Source organism: Amborella trichopoda, chromosome 7 (genome assembly GCF_054954075.1).
Source record: "Amborella trichopoda isolate Santa Cruz 75 chromosome 7, AtrichopodaSantaCruz75HAP2 v2.0, whole genome shotgun sequence".
Classification (NCBI taxonomy): domain Eukaryota; kingdom Viridiplantae; phylum Streptophyta; class Magnoliopsida; order Amborellales; family Amborellaceae; genus Amborella; species Amborella trichopoda.
The window spans coordinates 13492458-13514679 of record NC_142342.1 but is presented as its reverse complement, the minus strand read 5'-3'; the positions used below and the strand labels follow the sequence as shown (position 1 = coordinate 13514679).

General features: G+C 36.7%; 1 protein-coding gene across 1 annotated transcript; it reads right to left on the bottom strand.

The window, feature by feature from the left end:
• Window positions 1-4542: 4542 nt before the first annotated feature.
• Window positions 4543-14661, bottom strand: LOC18428587 (uncharacterized). The gene is made up of 6 exons (XM_006837903.4): window positions 14402-14661; window positions 5687-5778; window positions 5515-5593; window positions 5339-5433; window positions 5150-5245; window positions 4543-5051 (listed from the first exon to the last, which is right to left on the bottom strand). Exons 1-6 carry the CDS (start codon window positions 14562-14564, stop codon window positions 4965-4967), a joined length of 612 nt encoding a protein of 203 aa, XP_006837966.1. The 5' UTR covers window positions 14565-14661; the 3' UTR covers window positions 4543-4964.
• Window positions 14662-22222: the final 7561 nt, after the last annotated feature.

Genomic DNA, 22222 nt, shown 5'->3' with positions numbered 1-22222 from the left:
AATTGTGCCTAAAGCAGCAATCAGACGGTCCAGGAGGAGGCACAGTCAAAATCTAGTCAAATTGGCCCAAAATGATAATCTAACCGTTCAATTTTAAATCCAAGGCAATCTAAGGATACCCTCAAAAAATCAAGCCAATCCAAGGACGGATGATCAAGATACTTTCTGGTGAAACTCAACCGTCCATTTCACAACATTAATCTACGGCCAATTTACAAAGCTTCCTCAAGAAATAAAAGATAAATGGCTTAAGAACTTTATGGAAATAAGGTATTAGTATAAAAATTTTATGGACCAAATTTGAGCTCAATTCAATATCGGACGAAGAGAAATAGCATCTCGAACTTCTTGAACCGCAGATAGGGTCCACCTAAATCGGTCCAACTTTACAAGAACCAAGAAATAAGTGGCCAATGAGCTTCAAATTTTTATGAGATGAAGCTCATGATGATAAAAACCCCTGATAAAAATTTAAGACAAATTAGATATCCAGAAGTGCCTTTTTTAGCACCACTTTTAATGCACTGCAAGGGGAACATGCAGAAAAGAGGAACGGACCATATTGTACCCGTGATTCATCATGTTCATGGGAATAGAATTTTTGGCAAAAAGACAGGGACCATATCTCCCAATTCCTACAACCCAATGAGCCCAAATTTCGGAAAGGCGTTCCTTGCAACATAAGCTTTTCATCCATATATTGATCGATGGATTCCTCCACTCGAATCAAAGTTGAATCGAGCCAAAATATTGGAGGTTTGCTACAAGTGGTGTGTAACAGTCCCCATGACCTCCACTCATTCTCGGAGCAATATCTCGCAATCCATATTGCATTTTCAAGCCAAAATTTTGTAAAAAGCTTTTTAACTCGGAGAAGAACACATCCATATATGGAAATCCACGATCAAACCCCAATTAAGGGGGCGGATCATAGTGAAAAGCTGCCTAAATTTATGAAACTGTAATTTCCAAAACTAGAAAGAAATAAGAGTCATATCTCTCCAATCAGGCATCAACTTGAGCAGAAATTTTCACCAAACATGGGTCACGGCATCCTCCATAAGATTCTACTGGTTGATATTCAAACAAAAGCTGAATTCGAGCGCAATGATTATGTATAAAAATGGGAATACAATTTTTACCCGAAATGGAAAACCAAAACTCAAAATTCGAAAAACTTGGGGAATCAATTACGGTTTCACTTAAATTTGTTGCCAGATCATGGTTGGATGCTCCAGAATTGTATGGAAGAAAATTGGGTTGAAATGGTAGAAAAAATGTCTGATTTGATGGGTTTTGGTGGTGGATGAAGAAAGAAGCCTTCTCAACGGCAAATCATGAAAAACTTCAGAGTTTAGATGCCTTCTTTGGTAATTTTCAGCCCTAACTCGAAATTATTTTTAGTAATCCATCACCCTTTGAGCCAAACTTATGATTTTCCACCCATTAATTTTTAGTTTTGCACCCATGTTTATAAAATTCTTTTTAAACTCCATTTTTAAGGCTTTGAAAATCAAAACCCGAACCTAGAGAGAGAAATCATAATCTTAGAGAGGGAAAATTTGAACTTCTCAAATTATCCATGTTTTCATCACATAGTCCCAAAACCCTCAACTTGCCAAAATACTCTTAAAAATTAAAAAATCTCAAAAAATTATCAAAAAACTCAAAAATCCTAAAAATATCTAGGATACCCTTAGAAAGATGACATTTGGGCGAGGCCAGGCTCAAGTCGGGCCCAAAACATTATATTTCAGGCCAGCCCAAAAATATTTCGGATTTTTTTGAGCCCGGGCACGGCCCACTGGCCGCCCCACTTAGAGGTTAGAACCCCGAATCTCTAAAATGAAGGGGATGAAAACCTTAAGCCTCGTAGTACCCTATGAAAGATAGATACGCGTGTCCTGGGTTTGACCATGGTCGACACTTGACAGACACCGATTGTATTGATACTCTTGAACAGACATGACATTTTTTATTAAGCGTCTACTATTGTGTCTCTTTTTGTACACTTTTATTAAAGGAAAAAGCTTATACAAAGATGCAACCTTATAATATAGAACTACGGATGCCCCTCAAAAATCCATCGAAAAAGGTAATTTTAATGTTGAAAAATCGTTTGATTGATTATCTCAACATTGAGATGTATGACTATAAAAAATAAAAGGATTTTAAGTTTCAGAAATAGGGCATTTTACAATATATTTATCTATACCGTCCCTTTTCAAGATTTTCATATGTTTATAGATCTACTTGATTTTAACCATTTTTAAAATTTAAAATTTTATAAGTAGATATAAAAATAAATTTTGAGATAATCCTAAGAACATTTTACATCAAAATTATATACCATGCTAAAATTTGAAGGTGCACCTTACCTCTACACCTACGGATGCATCTGTATGCCAACTACACCCTTTATTAAATGTCCACTATTGTCTCTTTTTATAGACACGTTTTTTTAACAGAAAATGTGATTTTTTTTAGAAACTTATTATTCAATGAAGAGTATTTTATTTTTAAAAGTAACAAGTATTTTAGAATAAAAATAGTTTAGAATACAAATTACAAAAAAATTATTTGTTCAATTAGGGTTGCCACAAGCCATTGTTACTATAAATACGTAATAAGATTTATTTCAACTACCATAAAAACGTTCTAGGGTTTCTCCGTCCCCAACTAATTTTTCCCTTTACAAGTCGTAGACCACTGGTTTTTCCCTCAGCAAGTATGTTGACCACTAGTTTCTCCCTCTCCACGCTGTGGATCACTAGATATTCATCTCTTCTCAACTTCTCTATATATTCTTATTTGGTCTTGTACAATATAAGATCTTTATTGTCCCATCTTTTTTATCATTAATAACATGAATTGTATTGTACCTTGTCTTGTGTTAACAATTGATTTTACTAGTTTTGGAAGCTTATATTTTACATGAATGCATTAAGACTCTTTTCGATATCTACACAATAAGGGTGCTATATTTTCAACAACTAATTAGTTAATACTTACCTACTTATTTTTTCATATTAGTAGACGATGCAATATGGAAAAAATATTAGATTCACAACATAACCTTTTTTTGCCTGTTAATTTAATTATTTTTATGTTTTAGACGCTTTACAATTTTTACATGGCATGAATTCTTCATTAAGAGCATGAATTGTATTGTACTTTGCCTAGTGTTAACAATTGATTTTTACTAGTTTTGAAAACATAGATTTTAGATGCCTTGTGTTAACAATTGATTTTTACTAGTTTTGAAAACATAGATTTTAGATGAATGCATTAAGACTCTTTTCAAGAGCTACACAATAAGGGTGCTACATTTTTAATTACTAATTATCTCATACTTTGTAGTTTTTTCCCATATTGCTACGATGCAACTTTGAATTAGTCTATAAAAAAATTTTGATGAATGAAATTCATATTCACAACGTATCGTTTTTTGTTTTCCTAATTAAATTATATATATGTTTTGGATGCTTTATTATTGTTGCATGATATGAATTCTTGTATGGATAAATGCAGATGTAAACTATAGATTTTAATATATATATATATATATATATATATATATATATATATATATATATATATATATATATATATATATAGGTAAACATATGCATTTCTATAGGAGTACCATTTATATAAAGTTGAAGCTCTAAACAATCAAAATAAGTGCACCTTCAAATAGTATCAAGAAATGTGGTTCCAATACTAGAAATCTTTGTGCTAGCCGTAAAATATTTTTTCATCTCTAGTTATAAAATTAAAAGCTTAAAAAATAATATAGATCGAAAGGATCTATTAAAACTTGAAAATTTTGAAAATTCACAATCCACAAATGAATTACAAGATACACTATTTCCAAAACTTAAAATCCATTTTTTTTTCAAATCCAAACATCTTGAGATCGAGATGAACAATTTGAAAATATTTGGACATCAAACCTCTTTCGGTGAAATTTTTGAGGTGCACGTTTTCCATTATATACATACTTGCATATTATACGGACACATCATATCTAGATATTTTTCTGGGCTCACGTTTCCGACACTTATATCCATATCATCAATAGACACCCGTGTCCGTGTCTAGATAACATAGGTGGTACAATAATATTCTAATAAATATATCATTAAGATTGAAATGGCATCTATGGAACCGTGTGTCACCCACATACCACACGAAAATGGGGCTAAACTCAAAAAAGGCAGTGGTGTTGAACTTTTGAGGACTCCGCATGACATAAAACCCTTAAGACCAGATGCTTCCGAGATCATCCAGATGACTATAATAGGAAGTTTCTCTAAAAAGAACATGGCATACCCAAACTCTATATTTAACCTATACTCCTAGAGCCGGATGGATGGATGGATGGATGGACTACGTGCTATGAGACATGCTGCTGCTGTGCCCACTCAGCTTTAACAGTTAAAAGGGGGATTTGGTCCAAGTCTGGGTAAGACCCCATTCTCTACCTAGCTTACTCGAAATGAGCCATAATCTGAAGTAAAATCAGTAGTGCAGCGGGAGTACATCGAAAGGCCTGTCCAAAATATAAATTAAAGTCTCAAAACATAGAAGAAACCCCTGCACTCCCATGATACAACCAAACCACATCGGTCCACGATTACTATATGCGAACCTCCATCCAAAATCAGAATAAAAATGGGACCTCTTTACCCCTGGACGTATCATTCACTTTATGAAATCAGACTTTCCCTTTCCTCAAGTAGCTGGGGGAAATCATGGAAAACAATTCCAGTAATTGAGATGGCCGACAAGCCAAACCATCTTTGGAACCTGTATAATTCGCTCTTAAGAAATGGCCAATGCACCAAACCACCTAAATGGCTGTCAAAAACTATGTGGGGACATGCAAATACACGAGACCTGATAAATACTAATAACTATTTGATGGATCGCCCAGTGAAAAACCAAGAACCCAAGAAAGCCTAGTGAGAATTTAAAGCACAAGCAGCAGCAGCAGCAGCCAGGAAGCATCTGACTTCAGTCTCTGGCTCCGAAAGCTCTGCAGGAACCTGCAAAAGGTAGTAAGCAATGAGGACCAAGAAGGTGAGAGCGAGAGAGAGAGAGAAAGAGAGAGGATTTCTAAGATTGAAAGTGACCCCATTCAAACCTTTCCATAAACATTTGCAGCAGTGAGAGAAGCCCCTTCCCTAACTAAGAGCTGCACCACTTCCAAGTGCTCTCCACGAGCCGCATGGTGAAGAGGCTGGATGGACCGATTAACACACATAATCAATCAACTCATAAAGTAAACTATGCACAAACAAAAGAACACATGATGGTTCCGGCATTCTCTCACAGTGTCACCATCTTCATCAGTAGTGTTTAGTATCCTCTTGACAACCTCCGAGTCTCGAGCAGTATTTATCAAAAGTTGAACAATTTCAGTGAATCCTGCAAGATATCAAGCAGGTCAGGGACAACGTGGATGTTGGGAAGAATGAGAAATTTAATTTGAGAGTTTTGGGGTTATGCCTCCTGCACAAGCATCATGAAGCGGAATCGCCCCCTCTTCATCCTTGGCCTCCAAGTTTGCTCCTCTCTCTAACAACAGCTGAGGGCAAAGCAAGTGTAGGGTTCTTTTCATTATACTGATTTAATAAGCTATAAAAGACAGAAAATATTGAAACTTTCAACTGTAACCAACCTGGACACAAGGGAGGAAACCATAAAGGCATGTCAAATGAAGGGCAGTATCCCCATCCTCCACAGGATCATCAATGCTGCCATTGAGATTATCTGCACCCATTAAAAAACTCAGCACACATGCACAAGTAGAAAATTACTTGGACAGATACAAACAGGGATCACGTCATGCTAAATATTACTAGGATAGTTATGATCAAGGATCACATAATGCTATTTAAATTTATTATTTGAACAAAGTACCGCGTTCTTATAAACCAACTATAATAAAACTTCACAACCAATTGCAGATTGGATAGTTCAACATCTGTATCCCAATAATAAGATGGGAGTTTCTATAGAATTGTTAATGTTTGGCCTGAAAACAGAATTCAGTAGCAATTCTAACAGCTAAGCATGTTGCAATCTCCATGGCTCATGAATCTTGAATGACCTTGCATGTTGCGTTGTACCATAACTGCCATAAATTTGCAAAAACTCAGTCTGCCTAAGTCATTTGAAGAAACATCATTATTGAGTCCACACTTAAACTGTTTAAAGAAGAGTATAGAGAGTTTGCAGTGACAAAACTCATAAATTAAGTTATCCCAAAGGAAAAGAGCTATCAGTTCTCAGACTTATCTGATTTTGGGGAAATTGTTTTACATCATCTGGAAAGGTTGGTTGAGTTGATGGGAGAGGGTTTATGAGGCTCGAGAGATGTTCTGCATGCATGGTATAGAGGCGCAGAGAGATAGGAGGCTGACGCAAAGGGAAAGTTGGAATTATAGTGGCAGGTGTGGGAGTGAGTGACAAGTTGTCATGGCATTGAATGTGGTTGGAGAGGGGGTTTAGGGAAGGGGGAGGATGATAGGGGTTAAGGGTTTAATGAGCTTAAAATATTTGTGGAAAAGAAGGGCCAGAGGAATATGGGTTGATTTAGGACCGGAGGTCATTCTTCAATTGAACCATAACGTGACTAAGTTATGTATCTCCTTCCATCTTCTTGCTTCTTTTCTTGTCCTCTCTTTTGTTGCCATTTTTTTAAATTAGACATAAATCACGATTCACAAGGTGTGTAAAGTTGTGAATTATAAAATATGTAGGAAATCGTGGAGTTCAAAAAGTGTGTAGGTCCAAAAAAATTGGAGGTCCACACTCAATTGTATATGAACCAAAAAAATGTGTTGGTGAAACTTGCTTCCAAATTAGAAAATACTTGATTCCAAGTTGCTGGAACCACGGTTCAGCTTACTCATTGAACCATGATCGTTGGCAAAGGGATCTGGATCCCATTTGATGGGATCGAGTTCCTCAATTTCCCGAATCGAGATCCCATATCTCGGAGTGAGGGATCGATCAAGCTTCCAAAGAAAAAGCGAATCCCTCAGAAGATCCCGGTAACACTGGTGCGAACAGAAGAAGAACGCAACCTAAAAGTTTTCATTGTGCTAGGGAGCAGAGGTACCCACCCGCTCAACAAAGAGGGTTGATAGGGAAAGAGAGCGATGGAAGAAGATCAAAAGGAGTAGTGTCATAAGAGGGGTTAAGCGGATAGGTACAATGTGTTAGAGAGAAGACTTGGACGAGAAACACAGAGCCACAACTTCCATGCCTGTTCAAAGCCTTTTCATACACATAATTAACACATTCAGCCTTCAAGTGGCTGAGTAAGTAAACATCCACAGCGATGCAGCTTGTCTGTGACTGGGTTCAACTGGGGAAGACAGTGATCCAAAGTATTCATCCAAGATGTCAACTGAACTATTCATTTCTTTCTTGTGGTAATCAATGTCAATCCCGTATTAACTTTCATCAATGTGTGCAGTTAATAGTCCAGGGAATTGAAAGTGTTTATCTCTGCAGACTGAAGCGGAAGACGCTGCATTTTCTCATCCTTGTTCTGTTACAATGAAAGAAAAGCTACTACTTTTTTAAAACATAAATGCCACAATGTAGTTATTTATAATTCAAATAAATAAAAAAGGAAAGAACTGCCACTTCTAACGCTTCTTAAGAGGTACGGGAACCCTTCATCCAAGGCCTCCTCGATTGAGTATGGATGGGCCTGAGAACATCAATTAAACTTTTCTTACAGTATTTCTCTCCACTGTTTCCTGCTGCTGGCTGCTTCCTTTGGCCTTCACGCTGGCAGCTATCTGGCTGGATTGAAATTCTAGACTTTCGACTGTAAGGAAAACAGCAGGGGACTGTGAAGAACAAAGCTAACGCCACAGTCACGTTTTGGACCAGAAATGGTAAGGACTTCATTGGCTGGTCCGCATCAGATTTTGCTTAAAGTTGCGCTCTCATCATATATGCCACCATTTCTTTTAGCCTCTACGTGAAGCCTCACAAGAAAAGAGATTACAAAAAGACAGAAAAGCTAGATAGACTTTAGAAGAGCAACTGAGATGAGGATGTGTACGTTAAATTGAAGCGACTTTAAAAGAATGCGAAGAGGAGCATTTGTGCGAGAGAGCGAGAGAGAAAGAGAGAGAGAGAGAGAGAGAGAGAGCTTTCTTTGAAAGGGACACAACCGTGTGATCGAGACTATATGATTCACACTAGCAGACTAGCACCATTCCTTGCTTCCCGAAACTAGACTAGCTTCATACCTTGCTCCGCCATAACAAAAAGGAACTAAATCGACTTTGAATAGAGTGACTAAGGAGACGACCCCTGCTACCGCTAGCCTTAGCTAGCCAGACGCCTAAGCTTTCGAGGATAAGAATTCCCTTGCCTTAGGCCTATGTCACTCCCCACTCTAAAGAAAGGCTCCCCTCTTGCTTCATCAGTCGGTAAATTAACGATATCAACTTCATAGAATTACGACAGGAGAATATCTAGCTAAAGCTAGCCTTAGCTAGCCAGTTGCAAGTTCCTCTGGAAAAGAGAACCCTTACCCAGTTATAGACATAACTATGTCCACCTTTAGTCTGCCTACGGCCGGTTAAAGCAAGTGTAAGGAACCAGGCGCATGACTGGAACGTCTTTAGTGTCTGGCAGTAGTTGCTGCTTTAGTCTCTGACTAGCCTTCTCCTAGCTGCTTTAGTTTAGATCGGAATAGCTGTCCTCACCTTCGACCTTCGGACTTAAGGGGCACATAGAAGACTTACTTCTTATAGCTTTTGAATTAAGAACTTGGGATTGAAATACCGCTTCCAGCCGACCAGCACCATTCCTTGCTTTGTCAGATGGCTAATGCACATAGTCGACTTGACTTAGTGACAATAGGAGAACACCCTTGACTAACCTGACCCAACTGGGATGAAGGACCTTCCTTCCCTTCTTGCCTTTCGGACTAATGACTGACACCTTTCATAATCTGTAATTAGCTGATATCCTTGCTTTGCAATAAGGCTAAAGAATAGAAAGAGAAATTAGATGGACGACAGGAGCACACCTTGCTAATGCTAGCTGCTTTAGTGAATCAAAATCTCCCTTGCTGTCTTCCTGCCTTTGGCCTTCTACCTTATAGCAAGGACTAAGTGCACATCTCGTAAACAAACAGACTTATCAAACTTGGGACTCCTATCTTAACCTAGCCGATTTCTTTGCTTCGCAATTAGGATAGACGAGATAAAGACTTCCAATAGTAATGACTGGAGAACACATTGCTCTATTGCTAGCCTTAGCTAGCCAGAAGCATGTTGCTACTCCGTTTGACAACTACTACCTTCCTCTCCTTCGGCCTTGAGACTAGCCTTCGGACTAAAAGCTGGGAATTTTGACAAGGGAAATAGTATGTGATGACTCCCACTCCCTTGATTTACCTAGGACTAGTACGAGTACTACAGAGGGAATTACAGTCGACCAGAAGGAGAGCAAGATGGACTCAAAGGACAGGTACGACTGACAAGGCAAGTGTAACGAAGGGACGAAAGAGAAAGAGAGTAAGCAGCAGCAAGCTTTCAAGCAATGAGCAGAGCTGAACAAAGCGAGCCAAAGAGTAGCTAGATAGTCTTTTTCAACAGCTATAGCTTGAAGCGAAGGGGACTAGTGGAACAGATTTATGAGCGAAAGCTAGCTGATCAAAATGGTAATAAAGACCTACCTAACCACCAAGAGCTGACAAAAGTATGTCTTACTAGTCCCACGGTCCGTTAAGGTGAGTGTGACGAACGACTACTGCAAGGAAGATTAAGGGGAAGCTTGATTGAGCTACGAAGTCAAGGATACGCTATATGCTTTCTAGCTGCTTTGCTATAGCTGCCTTTACCACTTTGCTTGCTAACTCTGCTTTCAGTAGTATAGTATTTTTCCTCAAATTTCATTATACTAGTGCTTTCTTACCTTCCTTCTTAATCTTCCTCAACCTATTGGTTAAGAGCTAAGCCCTATCCATTTAGTTAGTCGAGTACGTACCTTCTTCTTTTTCTTATTCCTCTCCTTGTCATCCGATTCCCTCTCCCTATTGGTCGAGTACCTATCTTCCTTTGCTCAACTAGCCTTAACTGACCTAGCGGACTAGTAAGGCGTACTGAGTTCTGTCTTTATCATTTTTTGAGTGTTCAGTTTACCACATATACAAGACTAGTTAGTAAGGTTCCATTTAGTTATCTCCTTTCTTTCTCGCCAAGGGACTACAAAGGCAAAAGAATGATGAGAATGTCCAGTCCTCTAAAAATTACGGAGGGCTTTGTTTCTAGATACCAAATCAGGTTGCGAATATTGTTATTCAAAAGAGAAAGATGCACTTTCCCATATTATAAGATGCATTTTGAGCATTGAGATAGGCATGCCAAACATGCCCACGGTGCAAAGTGGACGCCCAGGTCCCTCGACGGTTCACAGCGAGGGCCCACTGCAAGGGACCACGCCGCAATAGTGCGTGGACAGGCAGCATGTCCAGTGCACCTCTAGGTCACGTTGGAAGCCGAAATCTGTTGTGGTCTCACATAGCAGTCGTGAGGTGAACCATCAAGGTCCACTTCCACCAATGTGAACCTACAGGCCAGGTGGACCACCAATGCAGGCAAGGTGCAGGCATGTGGGCCCACATGAGGTCACGTGGTCCCATCAGACCACGGAATTGATCAGGTGGACCTGCGAGTGCCATCACACACATGTTGGACCCAACACACGTATGGTTGCGCACACAAGCCTGCACACATGTGAAAAGGCATGTGCGTAACACGTGGAATGGCCTACGTGCAAAGCCACACATGCCTATGCATCCCATCTGATGCCGCACTTTCAATTGTGTGGCTGCAGTCTTACAAAATATATTGCAGCCTCAAAATAGGAGCCCACAAAAGCACTACTATGTGAATGTGCGGCCATAGACTTACAATCGTAGGTGAGGGCGCAGCCACACCATTAGACACAAAACCCATCTAAGTAAAGTTAACTTCATTTTCAAAACACTGAAACCCATGGGATTGACTTTCTAGTTTACATCATTCGAGTGTTTAGGCCCAAGCCCAGTATTAACATTACTAGGTTACAAGCATTTTTGTTTTGTTGATACAAAGTTGCACTACATGGATATATTTAATGAAATTAAAGGAAGAATTGATGAAGGTCCAACCATATTTCAAGCAATTGCATCAAATGATTATCACTCATCAGAGTGTCAAAGCCAACTTTCTAAGCTCAAAAAAAATTTTAGTGCGTAAAAAAGCAATGATCAAATTTTCTCAAGATCATGAGATCATACCATAGATGTGGGATGCTTTGTTGGGGTGGTGATCGGAATCTCGAACAAGAATGTCCAAATCATGAAATCTCGATCCCTATCATATAGAGATCTCAATCCCTGGCTATAAGGGATCTTGATCCTTGTGAAACGGGGATCATGACCCTTAGAAAATGGGGCATGATCCTAGTTTAAAAAGATCTCGATCCAGGGGGAGTTTCAAAAAAAATTGAATTTTGAACCCAGAGACTTTGACTTTGTGCTGATTTTTTTATTTCTGATAATTTTCTAACTAATGACCACATGCTGAATATTTGTGTTTTCCATTTTCATGGTCATAGTCTGCATCAGTGGTTGAAAACCAATGAACTGACTAGGTTGAAAACTAGTGACTTGAGTCGGCTTGGCCACTGGAGGGTTCACTGTTCTGAATGGTCTTGAACTGTTGGGTGGTTCTGTTCTCACTGCAGTGGATCTCCCTGCATTGCCTGTGTACAACAGGACTCAGGCAATTCCTGAATTTGGTTCTTATCATGGTCCTACATTCTTTCTCAAATTTTTTTAACGGACTTTTATGCTACAAATTTCTCATTGTGTATAGATAATGCCAAAAGTGGATAACGCATTTCCAATTTTTAAATTAGACTTTAAAAATGAATTATATATCCCCAAGTGCTCCCATATAAACCTAGTACACCTAGACCAGCATCCTAGGTGCTCCCAAAGTAGGTTGAAAACTAGTGACTCTAGTCGGCTTGGCCCCTGGAGGGTTCACTGTTCTGGATGGTCTGTTCTCACTGCAGTGAATCTCCCGGTGTTGCCTGTTAACAACAGGACTCGGGCAATTCCTGAATTTGGTTCTTATCATGGTCCTACATTCTCATTTTTCTCAATTTTTTTTTATGGGACTTTTATGCCACAAATTTCTCGTTGTGTATAGATAATGCCAAAAGTGGATAATGCATTTCCAATTTTTAAATTAGACTTTAAAAATGAATTATATATCCTGCTCCCATATAAACCTAGTACACCTAGACCAGAATCCTAGGTGCTCCCAAAGTAGGTTGATATCAAGCTCCCAGTCCCACTCCAGTTCCCTCACCCACTCCCACTCCAAACAACTATGGATCATACACCAAAGTTCATGTCCAAGGAATCCCCCAGTAAAATGGCATGATAGGATGGAAGAAAAGCCACCTCCTAGAGGTGATTTGGGCATGGTTAGAGGGACTTGACTCAAACTCAATCAAACTCCTGGGTCTACTTGCCTCATATATCAAAACAGATGGATCAAGTTAATAATAACAGCCGGATAAAGTTAATAATAACAGCCTCCAACCACAAAAGCTTCAGAAGAATTCCCTCTGCCACATTCCTCAACAATTGGCAAAAATTTACTAGTTACCCAATCTCTTAGCCAATCCCAAGCTCATCATTGGATCCCACCTCCAAGTTCAATTTCAATGGGTGCTCCCTCGGCAACCCTGGTCCGATAGGAGTAGGCAGCATTATCAAGGACCACAATGGCCTTATTTTGGCCACTTTCTCCAGCCACATTGGCCACGCTGACTCCCAACGAGAGGAATCCACGGCCCTCCTTACTAGTCTAAAGCTCCTACCCCTTATTATTGTAGGAGACGCCCAAAACACAATTAACTGGACTTCCAGATCCACACCCTGCCCATGGTACCTCACCCCGGTTTTTGACAAAATTACTCATCTTTGCAGGGATATGGTCGTCTTATGGAAGCATACTTGGCAGGAATTCAACGCCCTGGCAGACACCCTGGCTAAGGATGGAGCCCATAACAGCACCACCCAACTCTTTGAGTCTATCTTTTTGTATGTATGTATTTTTGTTTATGGTCACTAGGTTACCCTTTTGGAAGTAACACCACTTTTTGTATAGAGCTACTATATTCTGGTAATTGAGTTCAAGGGTACTTCTTTGTTATGTACACCCTGATATGTACACCATGATGGATGAGCGAGCTACATGGATCACATTGATGTCGATCATAATTTTCATCATTACATGAACCAAAACAGTTTATTCAGATTCCAGATAGTACTAAAGCCAGAGTCTGAACAAATTAGAGATTCAACGATACATCATAATCATGTACCTTCTATGAAATAGGCACATTCTGAACTTCATGCAGAAGAAGCAAGATTGGGTGCAATGATCTCTACTATGGTGCAGCATAAATCAATATGAGATGGATAAACCTCATGATAAAGATTGTGAGAATTGAAATCATCTCTTCACTACACCAGTAATATTAAAAGAAGGAAAAAGTGTTTCATGCGGGCTGGACCGCATGACTAGAAATGCGGTTCAAAAAGAGTAAAGCGTCCATCTTAAAAATGGATGCAAGTAGGTGTTCCATCTAAATACAGTGGAAGCTAAAGGTCCAAATGCTTTCTTACTATAATTATTATTTCTAGTTTTAAAAATTTACTTCTTTTTTCATATTCATGATCTCCATGTTAGATATTATTTCCTTAAAAATTAAATCCAAAAATCAATCTCAAAAATAGATTTATTAATAGGCCCGCATTTCTACATATGACGGCTTGGCCGCCCAGAAACCGGGTCCGTAAAAGAAATGGTCAATTCTTACAATGATTAAAATTCTCATTGGGACTCTAACGACGTCTAATGCACAAGATAATTAATAGTTTGTCAATTCTCCAACATCTAGAGATAAATATTGCTGCCAAATCTTTCACGGACGAATTCATCGAGAAACTAAAACACTTCACGAGCTTCCCCCATCATATTGCCCAAAAATTAAATCAGACCAGACTGAAATATCATCATGCAAAAGAAAACAAGAAACAAAAAAAAGATAACAAAACTGGAGGAATGAAACCTACAGAAAGTCATCACAGCTATAACAGCAAGTGGCAACAAATGGAAATGACGATACAAAAACAGAGAGAGTAAGGAATCAAAAGACACAGAGAGGCAGGAGTACAGAGATAAAGATAAAAAGAGAAGCAAGATAGATTAGAGGACATAGAGTAGAGTAAGAGAGAGGACAATAGAGAGACAAAAGGATAGCAGACATGGTGTAGAGAGATAGTAAATACCAAGAGCATGGCGAAGCTGGTCGACATCGCCGAGCTCTGCAGCCTTGCAGAGTGCCCTACGATCGTCAGTGAGATGATGATGCTCGTTGGAGAGAGCCACCTCATCCTCCTCTTCTTCCTCTTCCTCTTCTTGCATTCCATTCATCCTTATTGGAACCGCCATTCTCTCCCTCTCTTCCCCCTCTGCCGAAAGTTACAAACCCTTCTCTCTTAGTACAGGAGAGAGAGGTTCTTCTCCCTTAGCACAGATGGAGTGGTGAAAACGCTGGAAAACTTCCGGTACCTTTAAACAAGGGGGTGTATGCATAACTTAGGAGTATGATATAGACTAGTGTGGTAGTAGACAACCCAGGTGTAATCGCCATCCATTTATTTGATTAAGGGTGATGGATAAACTGGGACACATGATAAATGGCATTGCCCGAACCATGAGCTACTCTCTCTCCATAAGCCGGTTGATTGATTGGATCGTCAAAGACTTATTGCTCTTTATTGTGACCGTAAGCGTGATGGCATCCCAAAGGTGTGGTTTGCGTAAGTTTGCGACCCGGAACCATCAAAATATGCCGCACCTCCAAATTTTATCATAAAATGTAATTTTAGTGTCAAAAATTTTTAGGATAGCATCATAATTAATTTTTATCTCTAATTAAAAATTTTAAATTTAAAAAATGGTTCAAATCAAGTAGATCTATAAACACATGAAAATCTTGAAAAAATACCGTCTAGGTAATGTATTATTTTAGAACTCAAAATCTTTATATATATATATATATATATATATATATATATATATATATATATATATATATATATATATATATATGGGAAAAGATGGGATTAGCCCACTAGCTCATATGAACATATGAGTCAAACGTTCTAGATTGATTCTGGACCGATCTGACGATCACGGATATCCAGTAGCATTTAAATTTTAGTTTTTTTTTCTACAAATCCAAATCACTTGAAATTTTGGACGCATATTCATAAAAAATGGGTGAATCTTTGAAAAATATCAAACAAATATTTTATATAAAATAAATTGACTAAAATACCCCCGAAAAGTTTCGAAGGGTATTTTGATCATTTTATTTTTCACGGATAAATTTTTTTACATTTTTATTAGGTACACCTTGATGAGAAGAATATATACCTAAATTTCAAGTGATTTGGATATGTAAAAAAAAAAACTAAAATTCTAGTACTACCGGACATCTGTGATCATCATAATGGCGCAAATTCAATCTAGACCGTTGGGCTCATATGTTCATATGAATTAGTAGGTTAATCCCATATTTTCCCTATCTATATATATATATATATATATATATATATATATATATATATATATATATATATATATATATATATAAAAGCAATGATCCAATACAACAGTTGTATCATAGTATAATGCAATGACACTTTTAGAAAACTATATTTGTGGTATTTGTATGACTCCAAATTTTGCACACACTCTCTCTTCATCTCAATAATCAATCCTAAAAAAAAAAAAAGTTCAATTTGAATCCTAGATATGGTCAAAATGAGTCATCTCCAAAAATGAATCTAGACCATTCATTTTGTGAATTGCAACTTCGCCTTTATAAACTCAAAATCATTTTTTTTTTTTTTAAACATTGTTCATCTAATGATAATAAAGCCATCCAAGAAAATTGAGAATGAAAATAATCCATCTAAGACCTAGATTTAAGAATCTCACCAAAATGAAAGGCCTATGTTAATTGGGCTAAAAAAATAATTTCTAGATTGTGTTTTCAATTTTTTTCTTTTTTTGTGATTGTTCATTAGAATGAAAAGAGTGTATATTTCAAAATTTGGATTAAACAAATGGCCATAAGGTAGTTTTTTAACCTTGTTGCATTATATTATATACAACGATTACATGATATCATATATATATATATATATATATATATATATATATATATATATATATATATATATATATATATATATATATATCTTGATGTTGAGATGATCAATTAGAATATTTTCCAACATCAAAATAACTATTTTGATGGATTTTTCAGGTGCACCTTAATTTGGCATTTTAACGTCGCAACATTATATACAATTTTTCTATATTAAAAATAAGAAAAAGTTTTTATTAGCCTGAGACTATAACCAATTAAATTTAGGGCGCACCTCAAAATTCATTGAAAGATGTTATTTTGAAGCTAAAAATCCTCAAATTGATCATCTCCACCTCAAGATGTATAGACATGAGAAAAAATGATTTCAAGTATTAGAAACAATGCATCTTGTAATGCAATTTCAGACCGTTAATTTTCAATATTTTCAAATGTTCATAGATCTGCTCGAGCAACACTACTTTTGAAAATAAATTTTATAGTTAGACATGAAAATAAATTTTGAGACCATCACAAAGATTTCGAGTATTGAAACATCTTTCAAAAGGTGCGCCTTACGTTGATTGTTTAAAGCCTCGGCCTTATACAAACCACACCGTTAATACTAGGAAAAAAAGTGTAGGAAAAAAAGTGTGAGGCTCTAAATAAGTGTGATCATCTTAACCCATCATGTGTCCGTTTTATTAATGATCCGGATGGTTCATGCGGTTCTGCTTTGTTTTATTAAACGGCCTAATATGATCCCTGACGTCACCATCAGTCTTTTACGACCAGCAAACACGCGGGTCAACGAAAACACATAACATCACCGTTCTCACGTGACGACAAAACAACTTCTCTATGTTAAGCTGCTCCCACACCATTTTGGATACGGGACAAATGTTTTTGTCAATTGTCTTTTCGCCGGCCGGTGTTAATAAAGTCTTTATTAAAATTAAAATTAAAATTAAGTTTTTTTATATAAAAAGTCACTCCTCTATTAGATATTAAACATTAAACTATTGGTTAATATAGGATTAAAAAAACAGAAGTAGTAACTTATAAGATATTAGAACAACAAAAAATAATATTAATACTAATTTATTGGTCATTAAAAAAATTACTAATTTATGGGATATTTTAAAGAGAGAAAAATAACACTAGTCCAAACCACTTTAAAATATATTTTAAAATTGTATTGTCAATTATCCCACTTTGCAAGTATGATATTTATTTATTTGTTTAATTTGATTATAATGTAATCACAAATTTAATTTTCTAAATTTTGTACTTTTGTATAATTTTTAATTTGTAAGGGTTACACCTTTACTTTTTGAATCATCTTTAACCTTTAAATTTTATAGTTAGAGATGAAAATAAATTTTTAGGCAATCACAAAGATTTTTTTATACTAAAACAATAATTTTGACATTATTTGAAGTGTGCACCACACCCTAAAAATCAACGGTCTCTTTGTATATTTGTCCTTATAGCTCCTCATCATCCATTTCATCATTTCTATTATACATCTCTTCAAAAAAGTTGTGATTATGTTATGGAATTATGTACAATGAGACCATTTATCTTTGATACAAGGTGGACACAATTTTTTACAATCATTTGATGTGAAATTTTGTAGATTGGATGTTTCACAAAGTTAGAGAAATTTTGTTTTGAAATTTGAAGTTTGAGCTTAGTCAATGGAATATTTATTGCCACCCAATTTCACATCCAATGGTCAAGATTAAGGTGACCACCTTGTATCAAAGATAAATGATCTCATTCTAGTAAAAATGCACCTGGTCCGCGTGTATTTTTAAAATCATGGGGCATATAAAGACATTTAATTAAAAAAATTCTAAAAATCATGTAAAAAATCAAACATTATACTTCCCAAAAAGAGATATCAAAATATTGGTGCTAAGAAATAAACTACAAAAGGTATGTTAAAATTCAAATGTCATGCGTCCCAAAATGAGATATATAGATAGTCTCATAACCAATTATAAATAACATTAAGTAAAATGACCTTTTTGAATCTTTAATATATCCAAATAATTACAAAAATTTTATATCACTATGAATTAAATAACTATATGTAATATGTGATTTTAATTGAAATTATTGCACAATCAAAAGTTTAACAGTGGCGGGTGTGGAAATTTAAAAATAAAGTGAAGTATATATATATATATATATATATATATATATATATATATGGGACTTGGAAATCGAGAGTAGTCCTAAATTGCAAATTTTTTAATTTGAATGGAATAAAAATGAGGATATTTGATGGGAATTCGACAACCATCGTTGGGGAAGTAACGGATACAACCTAGGGGCAAGGGTGATATATGGACCAACAAAACTAAGTAATCCCTACCATCAAGAGAGGGGAAAGATGATCGTATTCCCAACGGGATACAAGAAAGCCCCTACCTGGCCCTACGATGAAATGTCCCCAAAATGCACTATTGACCTTCAAACAAACAAACAAACAAAAAAAAAAAAAAAAAAAAAAAAAAAAAAAAGGAAAAAGAAAAAGAAAAAGAAGAAAGAAAGAAAAAAAAAAAACTATTACGAGGCTGAAAATCTGAAATGAACCCAAAGCAATACCAAATACCAAAAAAAATATATGTTGGGATGAAAATCCAAAAAGAACCCCATATCACTAGAAAAAAAAGAGAGAGAGAGAGAGAGAAATAAAATAAAATAAAATAAAAAGGTGTCCAAAACCCAAAGTACAACCTGAAAATGCCTAAATCCTCAAAGTCAATATGGGCATATCCAAGCTAAGGAAAAGACCCAAAGTTAATCACTAGCATGTACCTATAGAAAGCAACCAAGGGGCATCAGTTGGACAGACCATGGAAAAGGAATTTTTCGAGTGAATCAAGGGACCTCAGCCATCCAAAGCTCAAATAGTGGTCGTGGATGAGCAAAATTGAAAATTCAAGGAAATCTCGAGCACTAGGTACATTGTCACATGCTTTCCAAAACTTGGTTTGCATAAAAATTTCAAGGAATTCTTCTTTGAGCATCGACTTGGGGACCGAAATTTGTAGACAAGATAATACTTGAAGTTTCCCATAATGGGTTAGCTCAGCTAATTGAAGTTAATAAATCCAATCAACTAAGTCTTCTAAAACAAAGCACAAATGGGAAAATTTGTTTTACCAAATTTAGCTTCCAAGTTAGGTTTGGGTAGATGAGTCCCTAATTAAATAAATAATAATAATAAATAAAATTTCCACCAAAAAGGTCACAAGCGATTAAATTACTAGACTCACCTTTCCAATACATTTCAAAACCTTTCTAAAAAATACGTCAAAAATCTTTCTTTTTTATTAGGATTAAAATTTGAAGTTTTTAAAATTTTCAATTTTGGTTTCAAATTTCGAACTATCTGAGGTTAACCCAGATTTTGGATTACCCAAATTTAGGATATGTATTTTCTAGAATCAATTATCTTTTTTAAATCTAGCACCATTCTCTTTTTAAAATCTCCCCTATTTCAAAACTTTTGTAATGTTTTAAAAAAATAAATCAGTCGGATCAGACGTCAGAAATGATCACATCGCATTGTCACAAGAAGTATAAATCTGGAATTCGAGAGGATTGTATATGCCATAAGTATATCAAGAATGAGTCAAGGAGAGAAAATACCTAGAAAACAGAAACATCCTAGTTAAAGTCTTCACTTTAACCTAACTAAACTCTAGATAAAACCTTAGAAACAAAATGTACGATGGAAATTCAACTAGTCAAACTTTTCTTCCATATTTCTTCCATATTCCATCCATATTCCATATTGCTTTCTTTCATATATTTGGAAATTTATACCTACCAAGGCCTCAACAACGATTGACCATCACCTCGAAGTGGTGGCAATTAAGATTCAGGATTAGTAAATCGGTATTGACAAAGCGTTGTTAGTTAAGGGAAGAAGTAACCATTGTGAGTGTGAAAAAAGACCCTCAACTTGAAGCATTAGCAACAATAACTCACCATGACAACTTGGGTGTTAGGCATTCAAGTGAATGTTTCTTCATTTCTAAACTCATGTATACATGTGTGTACTTCTTTAGCACTATCCTACTGCCCAAAAACCCATGTCCCTGAATCCTAGGGAACACACTAGATTTATATACTATAGGACCACCAAATTGTAGTAAATACCCGATATTACAATACAAACACCAAATATTCCCCAAAATTATAAAACTTATTTTTAAGAGGAAATATTTGAAAATTAACAAACATGAGTCCATATGAATCCCAAAACTACCATATCTCACAAAATCATGAATACCCAAAAGAAATAGTAGAATTTGGAAGGAATTTTGTTTCAGTGATGTGTATTACATTGTTGGGCCTAGCGACGCGGCAAAGCAATGCACACCGCATGGCTAAGGTTCCAATGGCTTAGATCGAACTAGGTGTCCACAGTTTAATGTTTCAGGTGATCTTTCTATTAATGCATAGCTTTTGATCAACTTTCAACGGGACTTTCAAGACTTCAAGCAGATTAAATGCAAACCCCAGTCTCCCATCTTCCAGTTCAATGAATTCAGAAAGCCTCGCAAGAGCCTAGGTCAAATCAAATCCAAAAGACTCTGAAATTTAGAACCAAAACCAGCCAAACTCAAGAGAAGAATATCTCTCATGGTTTCTAAAGCCCTAAAAGAATGTTTTTAGGCACAAGAACTCAGCCCAAAGCAAAGACTCAACTTTTTGTATGATATGGGCGCAACTCCATGTGCTGGGCTTGAGGGCTTGACCTCTAGGTATTTTTTGTATTTTTGTTGATCTGTTTTTTGTTTTATTCATCGTTTGTTTCTCTATTTTGAAAAGCTTTTCAAAACCCCTCCTCCTACTTCCGTACTAATTTTAAAAACTTCTTCAGTTTTGCATAAATCTGAGCTTGCCCCTGGTCAATGAATGATGAGAAAGAAGTCTGTCCTAAGACTAATTCCTCATAGATTGTGATTTGGTGAGACCCATCACTACTGATTTGTTTAAATTAATGAGTTTATGCATAGATTAGGATAGGTTGGACACAATGCAGTTTTTTTCATCCAACTTTTGGGTGTAAACTGTAAAGTGTCTCAGGTTTTTCTGAAAAGACTCAGTGTCCATTAATTAATATGAATATGCGAGCTTGTCTCGTATAGACAAATACCTATGAAAATATAGAAACAAATCACAAATACCTATACTATATCCAGACTTACCCTTCTCATATATACTGATTACAATATATACCTTACATATGAGGAGTATACGGTTTCCATAGGTAGAGTGTCCATGCAACTCGAAGAGTGGGCACGATGAAAGTGTGTGAGCAAGATGAATCAACAAAAGGGTGGCGTGTCTCCATTGGAATCGCTAGTTGGTATGCTGGCCCTCGCGCTTGAGCTCCTCACGTGCACATGTGGGTGATCTTCTGTGCCCGTGTGCGTGGATAAAGCATGTTGTGTACAGTGATGGAAAACCAAATAATTTAAATTTGAGGTATTACTTACCTCGAAAATTAAGGTTTAGACACATCCGGACATTTCGCCATCTTTGATCTCAACACATCTTTGCCATAGAAATCCCTCAAATGCTGCTCTCAGACTTAGTTTGGTTCAACTCCCTCACACTCGTCACTGCCTCGATTTCCCCTCGAATCGTGCGCTCCCTCTTACTATATGTGTCCTGAGTATTCCTTAGTTTGGCTCGGTTTGATTAAGGATGGTTATGGGTTTGATTTGAGTAGGTTCGGGTAGGTTTGGGTGTGAGTCTGGTTTGAGTATATTCAGGTTTTGTTCGGTAGGTTCAGACCTAGTTCGGTAGGTGCAAGTTTTGCTCAAGTAGGTTGGGGTTTGGTTTGGGTAGGTGGAGTTGGATTGGGTTTGGTTCGGTTAATGGGACATGTGATTCTTGGAGGGGCTAGCATGCCTGGGGC

Excerpts from the sequence above, each read along its gene's own strand:
- LOC18428587 (XM_006837903.4), bottom strand. The coding sequence starts at position 14,564 with ATGGCGGTTCCAATAAGGATGAATGGAATGCAAGAAGAGGAAGAGGAA. Across the intron at positions 5,779-14,401 it reads CCAGCTTCGCCATGCTCTTG|ATAATCTCAATGGCAGCATT; the intron begins GTATTTACTATC and ends TAATGGGTGCAG. Across the intron at positions 5,052-5,149 it reads CTGCAAATGTTTATGGAAAG|GTTCCTGCAGAGCTTTCGGA; the intron begins GTTTGAATGGGG and ends TACCTTTTGCAG.